This window comes from Octopus bimaculoides, chromosome 2 (genome assembly GCF_046866305.1).
Source record: "Octopus bimaculoides isolate indiv1 chromosome 2, ASM4686630v1, whole genome shotgun sequence".
Classification (NCBI taxonomy): domain Eukaryota; kingdom Metazoa; phylum Mollusca; class Cephalopoda; order Octopoda; family Octopodidae; genus Octopus; species Octopus bimaculoides.
Window position 1 is genome coordinate 169,373,012 of NC_142929.1, and position 25,937 is coordinate 169,398,948.

General features: G+C 35.4%; 1 protein-coding gene across 2 annotated transcripts in view; it reads left to right on the forward strand.

The window, feature by feature from the left end:
* Positions 1-25,937, forward strand: part of LOC106869338 (serine/threonine-protein kinase 10) — a 220,233-nt gene that overhangs the window by 185,236 nt on the left and 9,060 nt on the right. For both annotated transcript variants that reach the window (XM_089348059.1, XM_089348060.1), the window contains 2 exons: positions 21,367-21,490; positions 23,418-23,546. In XM_089348059.1, coding sequence (XP_089204185.1) covers positions 21,367-21,490; positions 23,418-23,546 — 253 coding nt within the window. The remainder of the gene's footprint in view (positions 1-21,366; positions 21,491-23,417; positions 23,547-25,937) is intronic.

Genomic DNA, 25,937 nt, shown 5'->3' on the forward strand with positions numbered 1-25,937 from the left:
GTTAATTTACCAAAACAAAATGGTTAAGAGTATAAAATTTTGTTCGTCATCTCATTGGGATCACCTTACTGGCTTTTACCTTGTCAAAAGAAGTCAATGTTTATTTGAAATATGATTGAATGTAAGAATTATTGGAGCATTAAATAAGCTATCTTGTATTTGATTCTAACTTCAAATCTTGTGTAGATCTACTTTGCCTTCATCTTTCTGAGATTAAGTATTATGGTTGATGAAATTGACCATACCCTAGAAAATGGATCTACAGTTCAATGAATAGAATGAGTAAAAGAACAAAAGTATATAGTTCAGAGCACATAAATGCACACCATTACCATATTGCATATAACTTATGTTCTAACTTACAGCACATGTGACACTATAAGTAACTGTAGAGATCATATTTTTTATCTATTGTTGTTGAAATTTTCTGTTCTAACAATTCTGAAGAACAGTTTCTGAGCATCTTTAGTAAGTTTGTATCTTTTCAGTTCATATTATTGAAACAAAACCGAATCCACTGTAGTAATGGTTGAGAACTTATTATCACACCTTTGCTTGTATTACAGATAGTACTTAAGCACTTACACCCAGAAATAACATGCAAAGATATGAACATACCAACTCATGCGTGTTCACATGCAAATACATAGACAACCATGTAATTACCCATCATCATTGTTATTTAATGTCTGCCTTCCATGCTGACATGGGTGGGACTGCATTTACATATCCAATCATAAACTCACATCCAGTTATATTTGAGCACAGAGTACACATGCGGATACACAGGCATTATAATGCACAAACACATGTAGCACCTGTAAATGGTTACTCTCTCAGATGCAGATATGTGCATTAATGTGTGTCAACTTATTTATAGCCTAGTATTGAGCTATTTTATGATTTGTACCTGCATTGCGCTATTTATAGCCTGTGACTGCATCAGATTATTCACAAGCCATCTCTTTCTTGGGCTGTTTAAGAGACCACGTCTATATTAAATTTTACAGGAACTTTAGAGTAGGTGTTTTTGGTGAACTGGATATGTGACATAGCTAATATGCTACATTGCTCTGTACTTCAAAATCCAAGGTTACATGTGTATATATATGTGTGTGTGTATATATATATATATATATATATATATATATATATATATATATATATATATATATATATATAATCATATACCAAATGTAAATATATTTATGTAACTACTTATTTATCATGTAGTTTATTTTTCCTGTTAAGACTCTCTGCAATTTAAGTAGATTTGTTTGTCTTTTGGAATATGGTTATACTTATGTGATAGTGATGATGATGATGACGGCTTAGATGGCAGGGCTGATCAGGTTTGTTCATTGTTTCTGCCCATTGATTTTTATCCTAAGTAAAAGAAAGGAAAGAAGGAAGAAATCTAAAGTCAGTGAATAGAAAAAAGAAAGAAATCAAAGTAGTAAGAAAGATTAAAAAATAAAAAAAATTACAAATAAATTTTACAGAAATAAAAAGAAAACCAAATTTTTCCAAGTCAAACAAACATTTCTGCTCACTGCGGTGCTAAATCAATAGACATTTAACCAGGTTTTCTTACTCCTTCATCGCCAGCCGCCTTAGCCTCCAGGATCGATAATATTCTTATGGTTGTCTACAGCTAATATTTTCTTTTTCTACTCTCTCTGACATAAATATTATTAGTGATAGATCTTTGCCTGTTGTTGTGGTTGTTGTCATTGCTGCTGTTTTTTTGTTGTTGTTAGTGATGTTGTTGTTGTGTGTTAAGTGAATAGCAGAAGTTTAGAGTCAACTGGTTTGGTTTGATTTTGTGTTGGTTTGCATTTTTCTTTTGTTGCATAAACTTTAAAAACCCGAATACCTTTGAATGGGCAGACATCTCAAACAAAATCTACTGTATATATGTTTGGTTTTCTTTATTTGAAGCAATGTACACAGCCATGTGTATGTGCGTGTGGAAATTCTTACATAGAGGTAATTAGATAAATTTATGAAGGAAATTGCTGAGAGATGCAGTTATGTATTTATATTTATCGTACTCTCTATATTGGAGCAGTTCTGTACGACAACCTTATCTTCTTCACCTTAAAGCAGACAGTTGATGATACTGATTTAATTTCTGTGTATGTATAGGACAAAGTAATGATTATTGACTCCAACCACTCTAATTACTGTCTCTTATTGATCTTGTGGGAATGATTGGAAACATAAGTTCAGTGACATTTGCAAACAAACATTAAAACATAAAATCAAACTGGGATACCTACTTAGCTCTTAATTCATTTGTTTTGGCTTCAGACAGTGTAGGAGTCAGTAATCTCTCAGTCATTTGTTTAACCTTTTAGCGTTTAAACCAGTCATATTAAGGCACAAATATTCTACTTGTTTTAATTTTAAACCTGCCAGATCCAGCCTCTCATACCTATCTTACAATGTCTTTCAAAAAATAAAACGATCACATCAAGAGATCAAAACTACGAGATAGTGCATGATTAATTCAAAACATCATGAATAAATAGGCATTACATTTGACAGAATAGGCTGAATGCTAATGAGCTAATACTCTCTTCATTTAGTAATCTATCTAAATCATCATCATCATCATCATTTAACATCCGCTTTCCATGCTAGCATGGGTTGGACGATTTGACTGAGGACTGGTGAAACCAGATGGCTACACCAGGCTCCAATCTGATTTGGCAGAGTTTCTACAGCTGGATGCCCTTCCTAACGCCAACCACTCAAAGAGTGTAATGGGTGCTTTTACGTGTCACCCGCATGAAGGCCAGTCAGGCGGTACTGGCAATGGCCACGCTCAAAATGGTGTATTTTATGTGCCACCCGCACAAGAGCCAGTTCAGGGGCACTGGCAATGATCTCGCTCGAAAATCCTATGAAGGCCAGTCAGGCGGTACTGGCAACGGCCACGCTCAAAATGGTATATTTTATGTGCCACCCACACAAGAGCCAGTACAGGGGCACTGGCAACCATCTCGCTCGAAAATCCTACGAAGGCCAGTCACCGGCCCGAAGGCCAGTCAGGCGGTACTGGCAACGGCCACACTCAAAATGGTGTATTTTATGTGCCACCCGCACAAGAGCCAATCCAGCGGCACTGGCAACGATCTCTACGAAGGCCAGTCAGGCGGTACTGGCAACGGCCACTCTCAAAATGGTGTATTTTATGTGCCACCCGCACAAGAGCCAGTCCACTGGCAACGATCTCACTCGAAGGTCCTTACACATGCTACGGGCACAAGTGCCAGAAAGGCGACGCTGGGCACAGGTGCCATCACGATTTCGATTTCCCCAATAAGTCTTAGCAAGCTGAGTTTCGTGTCCAATGAGGGAGACGACGTTGGCATGGGTGCCAGTCGTCAAATTTCACTCGATTTCGATATAAAATTAAATGCCCTTTCTATTAACTTTTTTGAAAATAAAAATTAAATGCTATCTATGTTAATAACAACCCTTTGAGCCATATATCTTTTAAAGGTTTGTATTTTCTCTCTGTTTCAAGTTGTAAGCTTAACAAAATTTGTATCCCCCCCCCATTTACTGTTGTCTGCTCAAGGACTTGCAAAATGCAGTCATTTAAACACAATCTAATCTGACCCTCAATTACTTCAACCTTTTTATTGCTCTGTATATTTCTATTAGTGCGGGTGCCATGAAAGAAATACCAAGTACCATTTGTAAAGTTGGTATTAAGAAGGGTATCCAGTTGTAGAAATGTTGTCAAAGCAGATACTGAAGACTAATGCAGCCTTCAGGCTAGTCAGATTCTGTTGAACCCTCTAACCCATGGATGTTAAATGTTGATGATGATGTCTTAGGGACCAGATCAGCTGTTGAACAAGATGAATGATGATTGAATTAGCTGTGCTGTTATTTTCTTACTTATTTGTTCAATCCTGGGGCAATGGAAAAGCAAAATTCAATTTTAGCTTGATTTGAAATTAGTACCCTGAGAAATGATGTTACATATTGTCAAACATTTTGTATCTTCTATTAATAAGGAAGACAGTGATGCTAATTTATAATAAGAAAATCAATTTAAACAAGCTTACATCATTCACTAGATTGGGTGGAAGATGAAAGGCTAAATGACTCTAATGAGATTTGAACTCACAACATTGACAGATTATGCTAAATGTTGTAAAGGATGAAAGGCAAGGTTGACCTCAGTGGCGTTTGAACTCAGAAATACTGCTCAGCATTTGTCCGGTGTGCTAATAATTCTGCCAGCTTGCCATCTTGATGATGATGATGATGATGATGATGATGATAATTATTATCTTTCTACTTTAGGCTCAAGGGCTGTAATTTGGTTGAGGTGGTTATGGTTGGAGTGGGGACTAGTCAATGCAATCAACCCTAGTATTTGACTGGTACTTGATTTCGTTGATTTTGAAGATATGAAAGATAAAGTGGGCCTTAACAGGGTTTGAACTTAGAATGTAGCTCAAATGTTGCTGAAGTCTACTTTGACTTTTATTCCTCCAGAACCAATAAAATAAAGTATCAGTCAAGTAATAATGATAATGACATTGATGACAACCATCATCACCACTACCACCACACCATAACTCTTTACCGCCACCACCACCACAACAACAATGAAGTCTTTTAAAATGCATTATTTTGAATGGGTAATTTGAATACTTCTGAATATCAAAATAGTTTCAACTCACTTTCTGTTTAGTCCAGTATTAAAATGGCAAATGGTGTCCAGACTGTTTCTTTGACTAATCTATCAGTTTGAAGTCATATTTTGTACTGTGTAGCGACATGTCTATGGTTTCTTTCTATTCATATTCAAAACTGCATCAGAAAATGAATAACACTATTTCTTTCTCTTGAGAGTCGACATTTAAATGGCTGTTCTATATTTTTTCTTTCACTTACATTAGTATTGGCATTGTATGATAATTATTGGCATTCTTATACAGTATTAATAGCATTGTTAAAGCATTGTATTGGTGTTCTTGTAGTAGCAGTAGTAGTAGTAGTATAAGATCATGTTGTATTAGAGAAAGTGACATTGTTGTAGTACTAGTAGCAATACTGTTGGAGTAATAGTGATTATGATAGTAGTAGCATAATAGTTACTGTAGTGGTAATGATAATAGATTTGTTATACTTATCATGACACAGCAGTGGTGATACTAGTTTTTGTAGTTGTTGCTGTACTTATACTATTGATATTACATGTAACCGAGAGTGCAATGGAAATGGTTGATGAAATAAATATTTCAAAATATTTACACCTCTCATTTGCAAACTCCCACCCTGGGGTTCATAAAATAACCTGCATTAATATACTGAGATCTATTGATTTAACTACACCCACTCCCTGTAAATATTGACTTTCTATTCTCAGCAAAAGTGATTGATGCTTTTGGTGGTAGAGACCCAATCCCACATGTTTGAGTTGTCACAATATTGACTGTGTGGCTGGATACAGGGAGATATTCAACCATGCCATCTCCTCTCTTGTGTACAGGTCTATAAATGCATTCTTACAGATAAGAACACATACACATGTACTTAGACATGCACACACACACACACACACACACACACACACACACTCTCTCTCTCTTTTATGTGTACTCATATACTCACACGCATGTGTATGAATGCATTCATGCACATAGAGATACACATGCACCCACACACACTTGCACACACACACACACACACACACACACACACACACACACACACCATATTTTCATGTCCAATTGGAGTAATTGATGTTTGCCATTAGACTTTAATCCACATGAGATGAAGTTTGACTAGTATTGGCTTAAAATATCAAATGTTATTCCTTTCCTATGTGTCTGTTTTACTTACAGAAAGCAAGTCCAGTGAGTGGTGATTGCAGTGGTAGAGGTGTTCGACACTAACAACAACAACGACTGTAATTTCTTAGGCTTTGTCAATGGTTATTTCAATGGATGATTGTAATCAATAGTATTTGTCTCTCTAGCTTGTTAATAAATTAGTTTAATTGGAATGTAGATGGAAATTCAAATGAAAGTGATACAGAATTGAAACTATCACAGTATAAACTTCATTCAATTTATCCCGTGCCAATATACGGTAATGTCTATCAGGAAGAAACTCTCAGGAAAGATTATTCCAGTGAAACTTTGTCTCAAACTAGACGTTTTAAGTTCAGTGGGGTGTTGGAAGAATTATAATCCGAAGAAATTAGTGAGGGTTCTACATTGGTAGAAATATTGTTAAGAAAAAAAAAAAAATACTCATTAAATATGATATGTCTTCAGGTGAGGTGAGTTTCAATGTTTCAGATAAGGCAAAGATGTTTCATCTTGCCTGAAATGTTTGACCTCAGGACGTTGAACCTTTCATGCAAGACGACAAAGGACCGAGATACCTGGTGCCTTGCCATACTCAAGAAGACCTGTACTCTGCAGCAGAAGTGATCCTTCTGGTGATGTAAAGCACTTGTGGTGGCACCACGTAGAAGTGCCTGTGTGGTGCCACATAAAAGAGCCTATGTGGAAACATGTAGAGGTACCCATGCAGTGCTATGTAAAAGTGCCTGTGTGGTGACACATAAAAGCACCCAGCACACTCTGTAAAGTGGTTGGTGTTAGGAAGGGCATCCAGCTGTAGAAACCATGCCAAATCAGACTGGAGTCTGGTGCAATCCCCCCACCCCAGCTTACTAGCTATGGTTAAACTATCCACCAGCATGGACAATGGATGTTAAATGATGATGATGATGATGATGGTTACATGTTAAACAGCATTTGGTCTCATTCATTGATAAGTCTGAACAAATACATTTTTGGGAATTTACTAAGGAGAGTGGGTCACAGAGAAGAAATTAAAGAATCTTTATATTTTGTTCATTTTCTTGTTTTGTTTTGTTAAGAAGAGGATGATGAAAGCAGCTGAGTGGTGATTAACAGGGAATATCCTATTACTGGTACAACATTGTGATGTGGTCAAGGCTTTCAACTCTCAGTAGCATAGTCCACTTAACTGTAAGTAGATCCCACATGATAAGGATAACTCAGTAAGCATAGCTAGTGTTATTCCTAGCCAAATTTACCTGAGATTCACTATACGATAATGTAGTCATCAGTGGATGTTTCTACTACCCTTTAAGGTCATAGATTCACCCATGAAAATGATGATGTAGGCCATTATTGATTACTTATGGCAGAGTTATTCAAATAAAGTTGTATTGTGGATTTATGCAGAGGTGTCTTTTATAGTACCAACTGATTTATGTCCTTGTATTGAAAAAAATAAGAGAATAAAGAAGTGAACTTCCTAGATCTTTTGAAATAGTTGTTTGACAAAGGGAGAATTTAGAAAAGGTTAGTAAGATTACTAACCTTTGTTGGGCTTTTTAATTGACATGACATATAAATAAATATTGTGCTGTAGACATGTATAACACATGTCAGCTTTGAAGAACAGTATATTGAAGAAAAAAGACCAAAAAAGGTTTGGAGTTTGTGTGACGGACTTTGAGGATAATTGTATGCTCTTGTGCAGTGGGTGCATGTGTGCGATTAGTTATGGGTATGTTGTATATAAATGAATAATGTGACTGTTTCTTTTGACCAGTACAAGGCTCTGTATATTCTAAGATGGGGTGTTGTGATGTAGAGTCCTTTTCCAAGAGAAAATATTTTAAGCTAAATGGCTTGCATTAAAGATTGAACTTGTAGTGTACTTAACAAGTGTGAGTGAGAGAGAGAGAGAGAAAAACAGAAAGATAGAAACCTAAGTTCATGCATCTTTTACCTATCCATAGGCAACTCGAAAGACTTTGTATATATTTTGCTGCAAGTTTTTCTCTTTACATTCTGCATCAGTTTCTTGGTATTTTTGTTTTTGATTGATTTATTTTTTTTGTTTTGTTTTAAAGTTGCCTGTCTCCTTTATTTGTAAATCGTGTAACTTCTAAAAGACCCAACATCTGCTTGCTATCTTTGATATGAACAGACGGCAGTTATTGATATATTCTAGCTTACATTGGCTTTGTAAATATAGTTTAGTTTTATATACATGCATACACACATACTTTGACAACTTTGTGTTGCAGTTGCAATAATAATAATAATAATAATAATAATAATAATACAATGTTATTCAGTTACTGCTGCTACTATTGAGGTTAGAAGTCTCACATGTTGTTCTTCTCTATCATAATTTTGGGAAAAAAAATATATAGTAATCATCCTTATTAACCTGAGCTACTTCCAATATTCTGACACCATTACTCACCATTTCAAGTTGAATGACACTTGATCATGCTTTTGCACATCACTTAGACTCTTCTAGAATATCATCTGTGTGTGTGTGTGTGTGTGTGTGTGCGTGTGTGTGTGTGTGTAGGTCCATGTGTGCTTTGAAAGTATTTAGTGTGTTCATTTATAGGCTTTTGTATATTGGTTTTATTTTATTTTTTCTAATGAATATTGATTACAAATGTGATGTCATTTTGTGTTTTTACTCGTGACTGTCAATAGACATAAATATCACTGAATGATTTTTGTACATGGACTCTCTCCTGTTTTGTGTGTCAGTTCCACTTTTCACTTGCTTATTCATTTCTGTTCTCTCTCTCTCTGTATGCAGGTTCTGTGTAACTGTATACGTACATGCACCCATGTGCGTGTGTGTATATGTATATATGCTTATATGCCTATATATGTAAATATGTGTAATTTTAATTTTAGACTCTTGTTTACTCGTTACTTCAAAAAGTGTTTATTTCATTTCAACAATGATGATGATGATGAACTTTAATCAATGTACATAAATACCTCAGGTTTATGTAGAGTACTATTTTTGAAGTGCACACGTGCGCATGCACGCACGCACACACACACACACACACACACACACACACACACACTCTCTCTTATATGGAATTGTTGCTTTTCACTAGGTTGTGATATGCTTATGTTCCTCTCAGCTGAATGTTTATGGACTATTTGCTACACGTGTTTTAAAAAAAAAAATGAGAGAAAAAATAAAAAGATAAAAAGCAAAAAAAAAACAAAAGACAAAAAAACAACAAAAAAACCCTCAAATTTGTTAAAGGGAAAGGAGATAGGATTTTGCGACATTGAAATAATTTTCAGTGGATCTTTATTAATGTAAGTTGCTATTAAGGAATAACATGAAGACCAATAATAATAATAATAATGGCACAAGGCCAACAATTTTGAGAGGAGAGGTTAAGTTGATGACATCAACCCAGTACTAGGCTGGTAGTTTATTTTAATGACCCTAGAAGGATGATAGGTGAAGTTGACCTTGGGATTTGAACTCAGAATGTAAAAAGCCAAAGGAATAACCACAACATTTCTTCAAATATTGTAATGATTCTGTTAGCTCACTACTGTAGTAGTAGAAGTAGTAATAGTAGTAGTAGTAGTTATTATTATTACTATGGTTTTATTTGCTGCTAAGGATGACGGGTATGATACAAAGACAGTCATAAAATGTTATGGGTACATAAAATCAAATGAGTAAAACATAAATAATAAAACAAACAAAACAATTACTTCTGACGTCATTTTGTAAACAGACACAAAGAAATCGAAGGAGATTTCATATTGCATGTGTTGCTGCAAATGTATCGGAATGCATGTATATGTACGTAGTCTTCTGTATGACAGAGGGCACACTTACTCAACCTCATGCACGCACATTTGCTCTCTCTACTCTCTCTGTCTCTCTTTCTCTCTCTCTCTCTCTCTCTCTCTCTCTCTCTCAGTGCAGCTATACATATTCTAATATATACTTTTTTTTTTACAGATGAGGTCACATACAATGCCTTGTTTCTATCTTGCCTCTTTCAGCACTTTCTTTCTTTGTGTGTGTGTGTGTGTGTGTGTGTGTGTGTGTGTGTGTGTGTGTGTGTGTCTCTCAAATTGTCTCCTTTCACCAACACAGGCTGCCTTGCTCAGCTATTTGTTTCCTTCTTTCATTCACCACCATATGTGTGTGTGTGTGTGTGTGTGTGTGTGTGTGTGTGTGTGAAGAAGACATGGGAGGGACACACAAATGTCGGCAGCTCATGATTTTGAGTTCAGTTCATGTTGTAAGTTGGTTTTGTTTGATGTCTTCATTTCTGATTTTCCCACTAATTGACTATGTACTAATTGCCATACATACTGATTTCAACCTGGGAACTAAGGAAATTTATTGCTCCACCTCATTTTTACAAAATACCACCTTGCAACTCATTGGGTCATAAACCAATGTGAGAATCTCTACAAAATCACTTGGCTTGGGCTCAGTGCTGCAATTAGATACAATCCATATAGACTATGACAAGATCTTTAGTTTAAACAAACATCTTGATTGCATCTGAAAGAAGGCCATGCTGCTGATTGGCAATGACTCACTGACCAGCACACTGCAACCTCTGGCACATTAATACTATTTCAGATTGCTACAACACTGACCTGTGCTCCTCTGAACTAACTGTTGGCTGCTGATGCTGAATTGGGTACAAGGCCAGTTGTTTTGAGGAGAAGGATTTAGATAATACCATTGACCCCAAAAAGGGGTCGACATCAGTAAGATTCAAACTCGGATTGTTAAGAGTCACAACCATTATACCGCAAGGTATTTACTCCAATGCTCAAATGATTTTGTCAACTTGCTGCAATAATAATTAATAATAATAATAATAATAATAATGATTTCAAACTTTGACACAAGGCCAACAATTTTGGGGTGGGGATAAGTCAATTACATTGACCCCAGTGCTCAGCTAATACTTATTTTATCTACCCTGAAAGAATGAAAGGCAAAGTTGATCGTGAATAATAATAATAATAATAATAATAATAATAATAATAAAAAAAATAATAATACTTTCTTACTTTGGAACAAGGCCAGCAATTTTGAGTGGTGGGGAAATTGATTACATCTACCTGAGTGCTCAACTGTACTTATTTTTGTCGACCCTGAAAGGATGAAAGGCAAAATTGACTTTGGTGAAATTTGAACTCAGAACACAAAGCTGGAAGAAATGCACAAGACTAGAAATTTGACTGGAGGCAAGGAGGAGTTAGTTGGTCATACCAACTCTAGTACCTGACTCTTACTTTATTTTAGTAATCCTAGAAGAATGAAAGGCAAAGTTAAACCTGAGCATTTTGTTCAGAAGTCTTGTGATTTTTCCATAGAGAGATATAAATAGTAATAACGAAGACAGCAAAAGTGATGATGATGATGATTGTTGTTGTCATCATCATCATCATCATCATCAAGCTAGATGTCTCTATTAAAGCTTATGAAAAAAATATTTAATAACTATGATTTTCATTTCCATAAATAGGAAAAAAAATTTTTCTCCTAAAAACATTTTTTGCTTTGCTGCTAAAGAAGGATTCTTTTTCTGTTTGTTCTTCTAGTTCAGTTCTCAGCATGATATACCTCTGTTAATTCATTAGTTTTATTCATATGGCAGTATCTTCTCTCTTGAACTAGATTTGTCTGTCTTTTTTTTTTCTTTTGTCTTGTTCTGTTGTGGATCCTGAACAACAATTGATTTGTCTGTCTCAATTGTTTTCAAGTTGAAATTTATAAGAAAGGATAGAGTACCTTTTGTTAGAATTTTAATGAAAATTTTTACAGAATTGTCCAGAAATCTGAAGTTATTGCAGTTACCAAGGTAACTGTTTATTAATCCTACTGTAGTGTTTAACGCAATTTTTTATTATTATTTTCTTTTAAAAAAAAAACTTTTACAAAAATTCTTCTTGTAGTCTTCATCTTCTGTCCATTGTATTATAATTCTTGGTTAAGAATAAGAACAAGAGACGCACACACACACACACACACACACACACACACACACACACACACACACACACACACACACACACACACACACACACACACACACACACACACACACACACACTCTCTCTCTCTCTCTCTCTCTCTCTCTCTCTCTCTCTCTCTCTCTCTCTCTCTCTCTCTCTCTTGTTCTTGGTTTCTATGTTTGATTAGATATCAGCTATTGTTGTTTTCATGCTTTATCTCCTTCAACTCCACTCCAAGAACTGTTTTTAATTTTGGAATAGATGTCTGTCCTAGTCTATTGGAAACTTTGTTTTTACCTCTTTGTTTTTTTTTTCTTTGGTTTTTATATTTAGCAAATTTCAGTAAAATTTGTTGTTTTCTTTTACCATGGTAGCTATTCAGCTGTTTTAGAAATCAAACTAAAGCCAAGTGGAATTGTGCAGTTCTCAGTTCTTATTCTTGTCTTCTGTTGACCACTAATTATAATTTAACCAGAAATGTTTAAATATTTGGGAGCTTTTTCTATGTTAAGCAGTACTTCATCATATTTTCTAAAGCTGCCTGCCTAGTTGTATTTCAGTGTTTCTGGATATGTTGCTATTTGTTTTTACTATGATAATTTTTATTTCTACCTCACTCTCTTTGCTTTATCTGTCTCTTTCTCTTGTTCTCTATCTCTCTTTCCTTCTCATTACCATGTCAATTTCCTATATAGTTATCTGTTTCTCAAAGTGACATTTATTTCAATAGATTTTTATCTTTTTCTTTCTAATTTCACCATATCTCTTATATCTCTTCTTAATAAATGATGCTGATGGTTATACAAATAAATAAATAAAATATAATTCTCTGCTGGAGGTAAATAGAGTTAATTGAGCCCTATGAGGGAAGGGCACATTGGGAATATGAAGTAATGTTTTCTCCATTTCATTACAAGAGTGTGAAATTCTCCTATTACAAACAACAATATGGGCTGTGATTACAACAAATTTAATAATAAGCACTTTATTACTTCCAACTGCTTGCTGCAAGAACATAATATCTTCAGTTGTAAAGGACATTGGCATTGGTCCTCTTGAACCATTGACCTGCTTGATTATAGTCTCTCTAGCCCCCCCCCCCCCCCAGTCCCTGCCTCTTATTTCAATAAAACCACATCTCTCTCTCTCTCTCTCTCTCTCTCTCTCTCTCTCTCTCTCTCTCTCCTCTCTCCCTCTCTCTCTCTCCCCCCTCTCTCTGTATGACATACATGCTCATATTCCTCCACACATTCTTTTCTACTCTAGGCACAAGGGCCCAAAAAGTTTTGGAGAGGGGTCCAGTTGATTAGATTGACTCCAGTATGCAACTGGTACTTAATTTAGTGACCCCGAAAGGATAAAGGCAAAGTCGACCTTGGTGGGATTTGAACTCAGAATGTAAAGACAGACGAAATGCTGCCAAGCATTGTGCCTTGTGTGCTAACGTTTCTGCCAAGGCACTCATGTATCCATACATACACACGTCTGCATGTACAGACACATTCTCTCAAATACTCATACATGTACAGTTGAACTATGTTGCACACTCTCATACTACTACCTAAGCCTTGACACTCAATTAGTGATATTGTTCATGGGCACTCATGTACTTCACTGACACTCATTCACTGTTACTTACTCGCACTAGCTAACAGTCACCTATTCACAAGCACTCATTCACTGACTTTAGCTTATTTAGGCACAACCCTTACTCAGGCTCTCACTTGATCATAGACATTCACCTGCTCACATTTATGTACTCACTCAGCCTCAAACACAAATGCATGCACTCAGCGATACTCATTTACTGACACTAACATACACTCGCATAGTGACTCTCACAGACAGACTCAGTCACTCAGGGACATTCACTGACGCTTACTTACAAAAGCACTTAGCTGCTCACTCAGTCACTGATGGATACCTACTTGCTCACATGCACATACATGAAGCTATGTGATTATACAGTCTTAAATAAATACATACAGATACATTTAAATACAAAATCATTTGTACTGTGACACATACACATATACAATATCAGCTTGTGTAGGTGTATGTGTTGTGGTACATCATGTAAACTTCAAGTGGAGCCTTTTAATTGCCTCTATTTCCTTTTCCTTAGTAATTATTATTACTATATATATATATTTTACATGTTAATATCGCCCATTAGCCTAGCTCTGCTGTGGTCATTTTGCTTTGGTCAACAGAGTTATGTGCTTCTGTCAGTGTTTCTGTCTACTGCCTTCAAACCACAATGAATGTTTACTTCCGAAAGTGTACTGGCAATGTGGGCTGGTAGAAATTAGGTAGGAGAATCAGGATGCTTCTAGCATCAATATTTATTATGATTATTATTGTAGGAACTATGTATAACTGTTTTTATTTGCTTTTCATCATCATCATTGTTGTCCCTATCATCATCACCATTGTCTTAGAAAGGTGGTAGAGTGGTAGGGGTTACTGTTTCAGGTGAGATGTTGCCTTACAATATTTTTTTTGTTTTGTTTTCTGAACTCAAACCATATCAGGATTGATAAGAATGATGTTGATTTATAGATTCATTTACTGTTATTGCTCTCACCTGCAAATGTGTAGCCATGTGCAAATGTATCAAACTATTATTAATAGATGGTGGAATTGGTTGATGAAGGACAAAATTTCCTTGTGGTATTAAGTTAACATCTCTTTATGTCCTGAGTTCAAATTCCACTGGGATTACTTTTACCCCTGATCCTTTGAAAGTCAATTGAATTGGCTATACCCTTTCCCCATGATTTATGACTGTGGCTATGTTAAAAATCACCACCACCACCACCACCACCACCACCACCACCACCACCACCACCACCACTACTACTACTACTACTACTACTACTACTACTACTACTTGTAGTAGAATACTACTATTAATACTATTACTATTAAAATCTGCTCTCAGGTAAATTTTATGAAAGGTGGGTGACTATGCTAAATTTGTTAACAAACGATGTGACCCTTTAGTTTCACCTAGTGGCTGCTGCAGGTGGAGGGCAACTGGCATGATAATGATCCTTCATCGTCCTTGAGATATTATCTTTTTTTCTTCAAGTATTCATACTATTACATACTATTTTTATGTATTATATTTATTACACCTTATGTATTGTCACTGTTTATATGTCGGTAATGTTATTTCTTAAATTTTTTTTACTCTTGCTGCTAATAAAAATAATTGCTGCTTAACATTGCATGTAATAATAATAATAATAATAATAATAATAATGATTTAGGTACGAAGCAAGAAATTTTGTGGGGAGGCAATAGTCAATTAAATCTACCCTAGTACTTCTGGAGAATTAGTGAAGTTATGTGGTCTTGTGGTTAAGGTGTTGGACTCATGATCGTAAGGTTGCGGTTTCAGTTCATGGACTGGGTGACACATTGTGTTCAGGTATATTATATAACTGGTGTATTTTCTATCATCTTAAGTAGAAGTTTAAACTTGGAAATTAGGTGTCTATATTGTGGAATTTGCACAAAGTTATTCAGAACTCTACAAATGTTGTAATAACAGTGTAAATAGTATTTGTTACTCAATAACAATTTATATATGTTTGTTCATTTGTTTTATGTCTGTTTTTCCATGCTTGCATGCGTTGGGTGAGTGTTATATGAGGTATTGCTTTACCACCAGACACGCTTCCTGCTGCCAACCATCACTTGTTTTTCAAAACTTGTTTTTCACGTAGCTTTGATGGTATGAAGTGACCGAACAATTTTTTAACAGACGAATTGACTCCTGCTGTTGTTGTAACTTTAGTACAAGTGATTGCAGATGTAAATAATGCCACACATGATGGCCTTTTAGTTTATGCCTACTAGATTCACTCACAAGGCTTTGCTCAGCTATAGAAGACACTTGCCCCAAGGTGCTACACAGTAAAATTGAACCTGAAGCTAATTTCTCAACAATGTAGCCATGCCTGCATCTTGCGCGCGCGCGCACACACACACACACACACACACACACAGAGTTTCTATTTTACATTGCTTAAATTATCAAAATGATCATGATGAAGTTAACTTCATCTCTACCATTATTATATCTATTCCTGTCATCATCATCATCATCACCACCTGTGTTGTCATAGTTTCTGCCTTTTTAATTTCTTTTGTAGCTGATGATGGTGACATTAATATTTGTAGTATCACTCAGATGATGATAGTAGTCATGGTATTGGTCGTCAGTTGATGATGACTGTTATGTGGGTGGTGGAAGTGTTGATGAAGAGGGACTTTACACGAGCTATTTTGTAATTGTGTGAGAATCAAAGTAATTCATATTTCTTGTGTGTGTGTGTGTGTGTGTGTGTGTGTGTGAATGAATGAATGAATGAATGAATTATTATTGTAATGCAATTTATTGTTGGTTAACCTGCTGTTCAGTAGCATTATAAATAATTGATCCTTTCATTTTTAAACAAAGTGAAACTTGATAATGCTAAGTGTATTTATATGAAAGAGAATAGAGATGCTTGAGCCATGTTGAGACTTGAGCCATGCTGAGACTTGAGCCATGCTGAGACTTGAGCCATGCTGAGACTTGAGCCATGTTGAGACTTGAGCCATGTTGAGACTTGAGACATGTTCCTTCTTTGAAATGTTTGAGTTGAATTGTTGTTTATAAAATTATCATTAGTTCTCCTAGTGCAGATGGAAATATTAAAAAAAAATCTTTAATCTCTGAAGACAAGATTAATAATCTGAAAAATTATCATCCACATTTACCTGTTGATGCTTTTGAGTAATGACTACAATACAAAGTATCTGTGATGGAATGTATCTTGCACATTAAATATACTGGTGCACATCAAAATTTGATATCACTTTGAATCCTAGCACAAATGTATTTTGTGTCATGCTTGTGTGTTTTGATTTGGTAGTGACTTGATAAGGTCACAAAAAATCAGGAGTGGTGACTGTGATCATCAACATTGCTCAGATCATTTCAAAGGGAAATATTTGTAGTTTATTTTATGATCTATAAGTGTGACTATGAAATTAATTGTTGGTCTGTCTGGGATTGAACTGAAAGTATATATTTGAAAAAAAAAAAAGAAAAAGAAAAAAAAAAGACTCAAACTGTTTTTTGAATTCTAATTGAAGTGAAATCAAAACAGTCCAGCATTAAATGAAATGTACATTTACAAGGATATAAATGTAATGTTTGCTGATATATATGTGTGTGTGTGTGTGTGTATACATGTCTGTATATGTGTGTGTCATCATCATCGTTGTTTAACGTCTGCTTTCCATGCTGGATGGTTTTACTGAGGACTGGTGAGCCAGAAGGCTGCACCAGGCTCAATCTGATCTGGCAAAATTTCTGCAGTTGGATGCCCTTCCTAATGCCAACAACTCTGAGAGTATAGTGGATGCTTTTATACACTACCAGCATGAGGGCCAGTCAGGCGGTTCTGGCAACGACTATGCTCAAAAGGTGTTTTTTATGTGCTACCTGCCCGGGATCCAGTCCAGCAGCACTGGCAATGCCCGAATGTTGTTTTTCATGTGGCACCGGTACATGTGCCGGTAAGGTGACACTGGCAACGAATTGTGCTTTTTATGTGCCACCGGCACGGGAGCCAATCTGTGGCCCTGGCAACGATCACGCTTGGATGTGCTTTTAATGTTCCACTGGCACAAGTGCCAATCAGGTGGTACTGTCATTGGCCACTGTCGTGTATGCACACTGACATTACACATCCAGTGGAGCATACTGGCTTCATTCCTTGCAAGCAGATTTTTACATCTAAGTGAAAACTCTACTGTCTATCATTTATTTCTCTCCTTTTAACTTTCCTTGAAGAAAGGCATTATCCAAAATGTTGGATTTCCCACTCATCACAGCAAGTTCAGTGTACTATTTTTACCAAATTTATGGTATAATGTCTTGCTGATGCAGACCAGCACTAGCCTCTTTCAAGTCTGTTGATTATAAGTGTGTGTGTGTGTGTGTGTGTGTGTGTGTGTGTGTGTGTGTTGTTTCAGTCATTTGGCTGTGGCCATGCTGGGGCACTGCCTAGAAGGGGTTTAGTCAAACAAATTGAACCTGGGACTTGTTTTTTAAAGCCTAGTATTTATTTTATTGCGCTCTTTTACTGAACTGCTAATTTACAGGTATGTAAATGCCCCAGCTCAAGTTGTCAAGCAGTGGTAGGGGACAAACACAAGGACACACACGTATATACAACAGGCTTCTTTCAGTTTCTGTCTACCAAATCCACTCACAAGGTCTTGATTGACCCAAGGTTATAGTAGCAAACCCTATCCCAAGGTGCCACGCAGTGGGACTGAATCCAGAACCATGTGGTTGGTAAGAAAGCGTCTTCCCACACAGCTATGCTTGCACCTATATATGAAAATTCTTAAGATATTACCATCAATGGCATAATGATAGTATAGTTGTCCAATAGTGCACCAATGAGGAAGATGTGAGTCCAATGGCATTTTTGAATTGCTCTGATTTATTTCGTAAGATAAAAATTTAAGCCAAGGTGACTTAGATTTTTATTTGTATGAAATTATGATTGTACAATGTGATTTGAGATGTCTACCTAGTATAGCACTATGCTTTGATGCAAAATAACAAACTCTGTTCAATGTAGCCTGTCAAATACCCTTGATATTCTCTAGTATCTAAATAGTTTGTATGCCTAATGATCTCCTTTATCAAAGCTGAGCCAGTTGACCTGACGTTTTGTATCCATAGCAATATTGCATTCTGACTAGGCCATCTTTTCATGATGGCCTACATTAAAATTCAATCAAAAATTTTGCTGCATTTGAGTGACCAAGTCTCCAATTTTGAAAATGTCTCAATCACACATGTACTTTGACAAAGCATATCATTGCTTCACAGTGAGTAAAATGATATCAACTGTACAACACAAATGATCACTCTAGTTCAGTCAGTCAAATTATTGCTATTTAAAGAAACACTTGGCTTTCTAAGGCAGACTCTGTACATGCATGTATGTATGCGCGTGCACGCGCACATACATAAATACTATCTCTCTCTCTCTCACACACACACATATAAATGCACATACAAGCATGTATATACACTAATATATGTTGAAGTGTATGTTTGTATTTATGTATGCATTCACATACATGCTTGCATACTCACACACAAACACAGAACCAGACAAGTTTACCTTGCATTATAATATTATGTTGTTTCTCTTTGGCGATAATCATGTCCTTCAAAGTCTCCAAAAGTTGAAAGGATTGTGCTGGTGCCATTGTTGTTGCAATGAGAGAGAGAGAGAGAGAGAAAGGGAGTGTAGGTCGTAGTATATTGCATCAGTGGAAATATTGTACTTTTGAGATCAAAATGATATTGGCAACTGAATGCCACTTCACTTCTAAAGAATCGGTTAGTCATGAATAAATTCTGACTGAACTAAGCTGTCCATTATCAACTATTTGCTAGAATTCTCAGAATAATGACTGCTGTTTACATTATGCTGAAATCATTTTTCTTCTTTTACATCGCGTTCTCTAGTTGATCATGCTAGCTTATGGTGAATTGGTTTGGTTATTTTTATTTATCTTGTATGTTCTGTACATACTTTCTCATATAAACGCACATATAAACAGCAGCTGTTCTCTCTCTCTCTCTCTCTCTCTCTCTCTCTCTCATTTATATACACATTCAAACAGACGAAAGAGAGGTTTTTCTTTTCTGCACATATAGGTGCAATATTTCTCCTCCAGTTACAGACAAATAATTTCTGTTGAAAATGTATGCACGTATCCTTTTTCTTATGCGCAAACCCACACGTTCTCTTCATTAGACAGACAGATACATTTCTCATTTTTCCCTGCACTTCCCATCACTCAACGCATACATACAACCAAGCACCCGTATGTATAAACAAACACCTCCAAGAACCCATATAAACACATACATAATTTAAGCGGATTAATTAGGTTAATTTCTGACTGACTCAGCTTTTTAGTGTGGAGCATGCATATATAATTCAATGTAGGGCTTTTTGGTGTTTTCCTTGCACCACCACTGCCGTCGTTGCCAACAACAACAACATTCATTGTAGCCAATTATGCAATTTAAAAGGTCTGTTCACTCCATCTGGGGCTCCTAGTATTTGGCAAAAATACACGGGTGTTTTAAGCTATTAGATCTGCTTATAAAAAATGCAATAGTTTTTGATATTTGTTCTGCTGCTTCAGCAGACCAATCAATAGTTCTTGATTTGAGTTTGATGTCTGGTTCTAGTCTTAACTGGATTATAGAAATAAATGGATTGCTAAGAAGGGCAAGTAGTGAAGATGGGTTGTACAATGAATAAATAACTAGCTGACTAAATAAATTCTTTAAAGCATACAAGTGATATTCTAAAAGCCCCATAATTATTGGCTTCTATTTTCATTTTTTGTTTTTTGCTTTTTGTTTTGTAAATTACTGGTCAAAATGTTCAAATTATTCAGTGAGGGTGTTGGATTCTAAATCTAAGATAGTAGCAGCTGTTCATTTTTGGCAAACTGCTTTTAGTTATATAGAATCTGATCAAATTATGTTTCTAATTTTCTGAAATATATTGACATTTGATGTATTATCTCTGATCATGCATTTATAAATGCTAAATTTTGATTGGTTTGATTATTTTCTTTTTCTTTTGTCTTCTTTGTGTTCTTTTGGTGATCTTTATACTTAATCTTCAAACCTTAGAGAGTGCTCATCATTCTGTTGCATCATGGTAATCATAGTCGCTATTTAAAATACATATCATCATCATCATCATCGCCATCATCATTTTCATTGTCATCATCATTCCGATGGTTTCATACAAGTTTCCACTGTTCCACCAGTTGCTGGGTGGTGATTGTGCAAAATATAAGCTGTATGAGTTGAGTTATATTATTGAGTGAGAGTCGCATAAAATATGAGTTGTGTGAGCTTTTGTGGGTGATGTGTTGGTTGTGTTATATTGAGTGTTTATTCTATTAGAATATGTGTTGTGTTATATTATTGGATAGTGATTTTGTAGAGAAATATTTAATTGACTGAAGATTGTATTGTGTATGTGTTCTATGAATTGAGCAATTGAATTGAAAGTGTCCTGTGTTGGATGTGATTGTGTCTAGTAAGGATTTCTTTAAATGTAGCAAGTTTATTATTATCGCTGTTCATTATTATGAACAAAGTATAATCCAACTTTATTCTTCCCCTGAAATGTGTGATCTTGTGCCTGTGTTTGAAATTATTATTATTATTTCATATGTATGTCAACATTTTCCAGTGCGTTTATAACTAAAGTTTTCTACTCTATACTACTGCACTTCTTAACATGTAAGTTCAATGAAGAAATTTGTTAATCCATTCACTATCTCTGAAGAGTTCAGATATTTATGAAATTGCACTTAATTTCAAATAAATTTGAGCTGATTTCATTAGTTTAATTTTCCAATTTTTTTCTTATTTCCTCTCTTGTAGGAAGCAAGATCTCCGTGAAATGAAACGTTTACAGAAATCTGAAAACAAACAATATCAAGCTCTTATTGTTAAGGCCCAGGTTGCAAAAGAACTCCAAGATAAGAAATTTGAAATGGAAATGCAGGTATGTCAAGTTTTTCTTTTTGCATGTATCTCTAGTTCTATTGTATTCTCAGTAAATCATCAGCTTAGGTATCGTATACCTTCAGCAATGACCCTAGTACAGAGTCTGGGAGATAAGACACAACAAGAGCAACAGCAAAATGAGAGTTGCATTGAGTGGTGGTTGTATAACCTTGGTTGTTTTAAACAAGTAGAAGTTATTGAAGTAACAATGAGAGAGAGAGAGAGAGAGAGAGAGAGAGAGAGAGAGAGAGAGAGAGAGAGAGAGAGAGAGAGAGAGAGAGAGAGTACATGTGTGTGATGGTGAGTGTATGTATGTGTGAGTTAATCTAGAAAGAAATTACTTCATTTAATTGTTTGCTTTTCCTTAATACACCAAATTTGATTGCTTTCAAAGTAATTAGCTTCTGTGAATGGGAGGAGACAAATATTTAGTGAAAGCAATGGTTTAAGCAAAATGAAGCTTTCTGGAGAGAAGCTGGTATTGATTTAACAGTCCAGCCATTGCCAGCTCTATAAATATTGCTCTGTTATTGAAATGTCTTTCAATGAAATTAGATAGTCTTTACTTAACACCTCCTACCTCTTTGGCATTCTCCCTGCAAATGAAACAAGCTGCTTTCCATGCAACCACCAAAGATTGTGAACACATGACCTTTTCATAACCTTTTCTCAGAATTTATTTTTATCACTTCCATATCATCTATCTGTATACATCATGATGATGATCATTGTTGTTACCACCACCACCACCACAACCGATGGTCGATATGATGAAAGCAATCATCAATTTTATGTTTTACTCATGCTGTAGTGAGCAGCTCTATACTATATATATATATATATATATATATATATATATATATATATATATATATATACTGAAAGACACTGTATGCAGTTGCCTACGGAAAACCGTGACGACTCAACAGCTTCATTTTGTTAAACTATGTGTCTCCTCCAAATTAACACACGATTTTATATATATATATATATATATATATAAAGGCACATGGCTCAGTGATTAGAGCGCCGGGCCCACAATCATGAGGTTATAAGTTTGATTTCTGGACCAGACTGTGTGTTGTGTTTTGAGGAAGACCTTTTATTTCACATTACGTTGGTTCAGATCACTCATCTGTAGAGATGAGTTGCAACGTTACTGGTGCCAAGCTATATTGGCCTTTGCCTTTCCTTTGGATAACATCAGTGGCATGGAGAGGGGAGGCTGGTATGCATGGGTGACTACTGGTCTTCCATAAACAACCTTGCCTGGACTTGTGCCTTGGAGGGGAACTTTCTAGGTGCAATCCCATGGTCATCCATGACCAAAGGGATTACCCTTTATATATATATATATATATATACATATACACATACACATACTCACTTTTAAGTCTTACTAGTGAAAATAAATATGCTTCTCTGAAGAGATTTAATAAGATGGAAATACGCCTGTTGATTTAAAGACAAGATCCAGTGCCATTTGCATTGCTTTATTTTCCAAAAACTTTGATTACCTAATGTTATTGGAGTTATTTTATTTGGTTGTTTTTAAATTTTGAAACACCAATATTGCAGTATAATAGGGAATGTAAGAAGTATTCTAGTGTACATGTATAGGCAGTATTGTAGCAAAGCGTGATGTGTGAGTGAGTAGCTTTGTGTAAGATGATGTGTGTGTAGTTCTGTAGTGTAATGAGATGTTTGAATGGTATGGCAGTGCAGGTTGAATATGCTCTCTCTTAATTGAAATCTAATCTTTGTGATGCAATTTTAGCTTTGTGAAGCGTGTTTTCACGTTTCCTTTGTGTTTTTGTGTGTATGTGTCTGTGCATTTGCAAAGGTTTGTGCATGTTTGTGGGTCCATGTATTCATGTTACTCCTTATTATAACTCTAACGACCTATTTAATTTCTTGTTTTGCAGGGTCTTTTGAAAACTTACGAACAAGACCTGGATGGGCTGACTCGCCAGCAGAAACAGCAAGCGGAAAAGGTAGAATACAACCAAGGAATGGAATCAAAGACAGCAGCCAAGAAAATTAAGATAGAGCAGGTGAGGTTGTTTTCTTATATTTTCAGAATTTCTCCATTTTTATTAAAAGTCCAAAAGTTTGTACAAATTATAAAAGAAAAAAAAAAAAACAGTTGAGAATGTTTTATAGTTATTGTTTCTAATAACATGTAAGGTCCAACATGTGCCATTGTCTAGAAACTGACACATGCACTGTGTGGTTAAGAAGATCATTTCACAATTGTGACTTCATGTTGATAACATTGTGCTGCACCTTGGGCAAGTGTTTTCTACTATAGTTCTGGATCAAATAATACTTTGAAAATGAAATTAGGTTGATGGAACCAGTAAGAAAGCATGTAAATAGGTACTGTTTACTGTTGATCCTTTCTCCTGATACTGGCCCCTGTTAGTCCAAAGAAGTTGTCTGCATTAATTTTCCTGTTGTTGAGTTTTGAACATTTTTCTAAAGGGTGATAGTAGATGTTTTGTTTTCTGTATCTAGTGTTTGCTCTCAAGTTCAGAGTGGTGTATTATTATTCATGTTTGATCTTCAGTGTTGATTTTTGTCTTTCAAAAGGAATGATTTTGTTTGGACCAATTTTGTACAAACTTTACTAAAGCCAAGTCTGCTATGGATGATTTGATAGACATAATCTTGTCTAATTTTCATATTATATGCAACTTTGTCAATAGTCATCCATGCATCATGTCTCAGACTCATTCAGTTATACCACTAGCACCGATTGTAGTTAAACTTCAAACTCATCCTTGATGGGACCATTTTTGAACTTTTCAGTTCATTCATAGACAGTCCATAGTGACATTGTTCTCATACTGTACTTGAAGTCTTCAGTAAATTTCAACCCTTGATACACCATTAGCTCACAGAAAATGGAATATTGAATGCTGCCCTTCCATGAAGCAAACAAACTGGAGTGATTCTGAGTAAAAGAATAACAATGACACTTGACATTTCAAATTCAAAACTGCACCTTAGTGACTAGAGGGAGACTACATCTAGTGATATACATGAAACTGATTTTCCCATCCATGTGGAAACACATGAAAGTGCATTGTAAATTATTAATAGTTCTTTTATTTTCACTAATCTTAACATGGGTAAGATGTTTACATTCTTACGGTCTGTACCCTTTGTAATGGTGGTCTCTACCTTTGAATAATCCTAACCATCCATTAGATTTCCATTGTCTCTAGTTCATTTTTGTTGTTTTGTAATTAATAGAATAAGAATGGAGAATTTAAGTTGGCAGTTACTGTACTGCATTGTGTCTACTTGCTGAATTCTCAAATGACTTTGTCTGTCTATAAATAAACTACAGGTCAAGAAGAACTACAGCATTTTGTTAGTAGTGGCTACATTCTGAAATTGAGGAGTATTTCTTTGGCTTGCAGTGCTGAGTTCAATTCTGCTCACAAAAATGTCACCTGTGATTGATTAGGGGAAATTGATCACACTGAAAGTTAGAGATAGATAAACACCTGAGTTTATGAAGGAGTCCCCATCTGATTAAATTCTGAAATTAAGGAAAAAGACCAGTAACTATCTAAATATCCTGGTTTTATCTCTTTGTAATTAGCATTATTAGTCAAATATAATTATCTCGGTGTGTTTAACAATATCTTCTTGCTTGTAACTAGAGTTGAATTTATATGGATTAATAGCTATCAAAATAGCTTGACTCTGAGAGTTAAAACTTGTTGATGAGGATTAATAACCTTTGTGGGTTTTTTTTTCTTTCTAGTTTTTGAAAATATCTTTGGTAATATAAGCAGTATAATGAATCAAAGTTCTGTTTAATTATAACAGATTATGTTGGATATATTAACCATTGGCACATAATCTTGATAATTGGTGTATTGCTGACTAATTATGATTAATCAATGATAATTACCTTTGTCCTCTTGAATTCAAATCACGCCAGTCTCTTTAAATGTCTACTTTGATGAATTTGATTTTCCACCAGCAACAATGGAAACAATGTCAATAATATTAGCAGCAACAAAGACAGTTTATATCATTGTTACTTAGTAATTATGATTAAAGCAACTCTGATTCTTGATTATTAATATTGTTGTTAAGACAGTAGAGCAGCCAAAAAGAATGACTTGTATGTATAATTTAGCTATGTTCCTATGTTCTGAGATCAAATCTTGGTTGATACTCATATTACTTTCCATCCCCTGTTGCCAGGACCTATCGAAATTAGGTTAGAGGTAAGGAACTGATTATACCCCTTCCCTAAAAATTTGTGAAATTTACTAACACTAGAAAAGGGTCATGCTAACTAATATCATCATTCACATTTTCACCAACTTGATCATCACAAGCCAGTGAGGGAGTTTCTAGAAATAGTCCAAAATCTCTTTCTGATCAAACCTATCATCTTTGAAAAAAGGAACAATATATTG